The sequence below is a fragment of the Monopterus albus genome, unplaced genomic scaffold (genome assembly GCF_001952655.1).
Source record: "Monopterus albus unplaced genomic scaffold, M_albus_1.0 scaffold863.1, whole genome shotgun sequence".
NCBI classification, from domain to species: domain Eukaryota; kingdom Metazoa; phylum Chordata; class Actinopteri; order Synbranchiformes; family Synbranchidae; genus Monopterus; species Monopterus albus.
Window position 1 is genome coordinate 1,860 of NW_018128743.1, and position 4,345 is coordinate 6,204.

General features: G+C 38.9%; 1 protein-coding gene across 6 annotated transcripts; it reads left to right on the plus strand.

Annotated features, from left to right (window-relative positions):
• The first annotated feature begins 1,455 nt into the window (after positions 1 to 1,455).
• Positions 1,456 to 4,339, plus strand: crb3b (crumbs homolog 3b). 6 transcript variants are annotated; one of them, XR_002273942.1, is made up of 3 exons: positions 1,456 to 1,681; positions 1,784 to 2,201; positions 3,626 to 4,339. XR_002273942.1 is itself a non-coding variant. In XM_020589101.1 (2 exons), the coding sequence occupies exons 1-2, from the start codon at positions 1,661 to 1,663 to the stop codon at positions 3,860 to 3,862; spliced, it is 258 nt and encodes an 85-aa protein (XP_020444757.1). In that variant the 5' UTR covers positions 1,596 to 1,660; the 3' UTR covers positions 3,863 to 4,339. The 6 variants fall into 6 exon arrangements, 1 of the variants encoding a protein (XP_020444757.1); XR_002273943.1 differs by lacking the exon at positions 1,456 to 1,681 and having other exon boundaries at positions 1,688 to 1,891; positions 1,992 to 2,201; XM_020589101.1 differs by lacking the exon at positions 1,784 to 2,201 and having other exon boundaries at positions 1,596 to 1,681.
• The last annotated feature ends 6 nt before the right edge of the window (positions 4,340 to 4,345 follow it).

A 4,345-nucleotide genomic window follows, 5' to 3' on the forward strand; every position in this document is an offset into this window, starting at 1 on the left:
CCATCATGGACAGTGGTATTTCACTACCACTAAGCAAACAAACATAAGCTCTAATGCAATAACTTAATTTACTGAAAAGGGTTTCCATCCCCAAAGTTACCTTCCAGGGTAACTGAACATTATGCTGCAGGTTTGTGTCTAAGAAAGGTCTGATATGCACTGGTATTAGTTATAACCCTTCTGTCTCAGGAGGAGTTGCATTGTTTAATAGCAAGTTACTGCCCCCTACTGTAAAAAAGGCAACGTCTATGTCTGGTTGTAAGTATCCTGTGAGTATCCTGCCAAAGGTCAGAACTTTGGGGTCCATTTTACATTCCTGTTACAATGAGTTTCAGGGGAAACAAGGACAAAACATCCTTAGAAACATTCAGGCCTCCAGCAGGTGCATATTTCATCATTTTGCATCGGGTACTACTGCAGCATCTTCTCCACTGGCTGTCAGCATACATACAGTACAACAGCAACACCTGTCCTTTGTGAGATGAAATCTAAATAAAACTTAACGGATTACACAATATTATAATGCTGTCACAGGAGGGACCAAAAACTATATTTTCATCTCCTTTACAATAATTTTATATATCCTTTTACTTATCAATTGTTTTATTTGCACAAGTGGTTTATCCTCACATTCATATTAAGCGGCATGTTTCTGCTATGCAGTAATGAGACACTCTCCTGTTTCATCTCGTGCTCCTTCAGAATCCAGTTAAATTACAGTTCATTAAATAGAAACAGGAATATAAATAGGGTTCACTAGCATCTTATCATATCTGAATCCAGTTCCAAATTTGATTATTAAATACAAATCCTTTTGAATCCCTTATCAGATCTGATTCAGACATTTGTTAAATCAAAAACTTTATTTCACTTAGTAATGCAACAAAACAAACTGTTTTGTTTAACAAAAGATGTAATGTTTCAGAATCTCCCACTCCAACAGTCCATGATCCATGGTCAACAGTCACTGTGGACCTACAGGCAAGGCTGAAGACAGTAATCTGGCTTTACATTTTGTTGCTACACCTTAACAGGTAATTTCCTATTTTTCCATTTAAAGGACTAAGTCTGAGCTCTGATTTCTTATCCTTTAAGAACACTTATACAGGATATTAATTTAGCTTGAGAGGTACATTCTAATACACTCTCCACCAATGACAAAAAAAATAATTTACAAAGACAAAATAGCATCTCTGTAACTAGGGGAGAAACTTTGACAATATGTTTTTGCTCAAATTTGTTTTCAGAATGACTCGTTCTTACATTCTCTGATAAGCTCAAATTCAGCCTGGGGCAGCCTTCCTGTGTGTTTGTTCTGCATGCCAGAAGCACTAATGTTTGTACATGAACAAAGTTTGTTTGATTAGTGCTGAAAATGGGCCACGCCAGAAAGCAGCTGACGAACAACAGCCTGACTAAACTCCCACAAGGCCTTTTCGCTCTAATTATTAAACCTATGACTTCATGATACGATCCGAGTGTCTGATGGTTTGTGTTTCTCAAGGCAAACACAATCAGTCCAAATGTACTGAGCTCCGCTGCTTTTGTTATTACAAATAAATATATAAAAGAGAACAAGTAAATTTTTAAGCTGGACCATTTCATGGTAAAGAAAGGAGTCAGAGGGACAGAGATAAGCAGCTGTTTCTGATTGGCGCAGATGGAGCACGTGACCGGGCAGGTGAGTAGGAGAAAATAGTTTCAGTTATGCCGTAAAACGAGGATCCCTGACTGGTGGACTGTGAGTTTTGCTGGTTTCACGGAACATGTTGCTTTGAACCAGGCGTCAAACCGCCGCACGTCGGCCGTCTCACCTGGACCCTCAACAACCGGCAGGTAACCACTGAACAGCCTGTATCCCGTCTAAACAAAACGGCAGGCAGCCTACCAGGTGAGCTCCAACAGAAACAGCTTCGAGCGTCTTCATGAACAAGTCTCCAGTCACAGTGTAATTTCCAGACCTACCAGCGGTTTCACCTGTCACTTCACAGCAGCAGCAAGTTCACCTGAGCCGGTTAGACAGGAGCAGCAGGACCCGTAGCATTCCGCCATGCGCACACACACACATCCGCCTGTGGCAATACTAAACTTTGTGTGTGTATTGGTGTAATTATTTTATAGAGGATCAGGTGGAAATTAGAAAAAGGCATAGGTGAACACAATTTACTGGAGCTGCAGTAACAGAAGAACCTGTATTTGTGGTGAGTAAAGACATTTACGGTGGGAGTTTTTTTAATCTCCCGATTCATCATAGATGTTTTGTTTTCAGAGCTAATTCTGTGGTTTTGGTTGTTACATTACATGTTATATCTAATTTACGGATACATGTTAATTTATAGACTTGTATATACATTTATCCCAGTTTATTATGATAAAGGTTTTCCTGTGCAATGCAGCCACTGTAATGGTCTGCTGTATTTGAATTAAGCTCCATTTTAATCTGAACAGTTTAATGCACACCTAAGAGATTATTTTCCACTTATTTATATGTTCATTCATAGTTTCTCAAATGTTTTGTCTATTAAATGACATTAAAATAAACGAAAATGACAACAAAAGAAAAGCAACAAATCCTTAGTGTTTCAAATGACTTATTAGAATGAATTTCTGTGGCTCTAATTGTTTCATCTCATATTTTTATTCACTTATTTAGAGCTGTGTGATCAACATAGATAATGCTGTGAAGGTTATTGTTGACCTTTTGGTAAATACACTCTATGAGCAGAGCATCCTGAGCATCCTAATGTAATCCAGTTCAACAGCCCTGCTTTAGATGCTGTCTTTTGTGAGACAGACAATAAAATAAAATTTAAAATAGCTACAGTTCACCAATCATTTCATTAAATATTCAGAAAAATGTATCTTTTTAAATATTTGCTAAAGCTTGGCAAAGCTAGTTGGCGTGTGTCGTCCACATTAAGTATGACAGACAATAAAATGAAACTTTCTACCATACACTATTACTTTTTTTTTTTCCTAACGAGGTTTGTAGTGCAGCCACTCGACTATACTATATAAACTGCTCCTTTTCTGGTCTTGACTATAAGTCATGGTAGTGACATAATCACCCCTCTTAACTTTCTTGCAATCAGTGTCAGGAATTGATAAGATCTTTTTCCTGGTAATCAAAGCTCTGTTCCTTGACAGTTCAGATACATTTATATCACTCAGGACATCTCGTTGTGTGCTTTTAAAGCTGTAGCCCCCCCACCCCCACAAAAACTGTTTCTTGAATCTGAATATTTGCTGAATTTCTTAGTCATCTATGATAAACGGATATCTTTGTTTTGTACCACTGGTTGAACAAAAATGTTAGCTTAGGCTTTAGGAAATAGTGGTGGACATTTCTTCCTATGTTCTGATGCTCTATAGACAAATCGTCTTCAGTTGATAAGGCAAGTAACTGGACTGACTCTAGGTTATGCTTTTAATTTGAAGTGCATCAATTGAGCACATTTCTAATAACTCAGTTCCAAATTACATATTTTTTTCTAGAAAATCTGTTATTTGGAAATTACAGACTAGCACATTACCAAGATTTTATCATCAATAGTTTAGTTTAATCTGGAGTTATTAATTTACGGATCCCTCTAACAGCCTTACCTGTGTGTGATTTCCTCCCCAGCTGTCTGTCACCATGGTAATGCAGGTGGTAATCCCCCCTACAGTGTCGGCATTGGTCTCCACCACATTGTCCCTGATCAGCTTGAGTCTGCTGCTGCTGCTCTGTGTCATCAGGAAGAAAAGGAGGATGGAGGGAACATACAGGCCCAGTGCAGAAGAGAGGAAACAGACAGGAGCAGCAGGACCTGAAAAACCTGGCCTACCTTTACCGTTGCCCAAAGAAGAACGCCTCATATGACACAAGTGGCCTCACAGCCCTTCATCCCCATGTCACAAACCTCTGGATTGATTCCTGCCGCTGCGGCGCCGCCTTCCTCTGGGATGATCCATGTTTGTCCTTTGCACCAGAAAACCTGAGACACACTAAACACTGTGCTGCACCTTGTCATTCCCGGTGACAACCAATAGACTATTAGTTCTGTCACCTGTTTCACTGCATGAAAAGAGGAAATATATTATGAGCATGAGAGGTTTGCTCACTGCTATTATGCCCTTACCTTGACAAGTCACTCCCTTTATTCTGCCTCATAAGAAACATGAGCTTAAGTATATTTTGTATTTGTACAGATGTTAGTCTATTTTTTATTGTATTGTGCATTTTTATATGAAAAATGCACTCATGAAGGATGCTAAGTTTCATAGAAAACATAAAAGCCACTGTGTATGCTACACAAGGGGTTTTGTTAATAAAGCAGGAATCTGCACACCAGGTACTACTGCT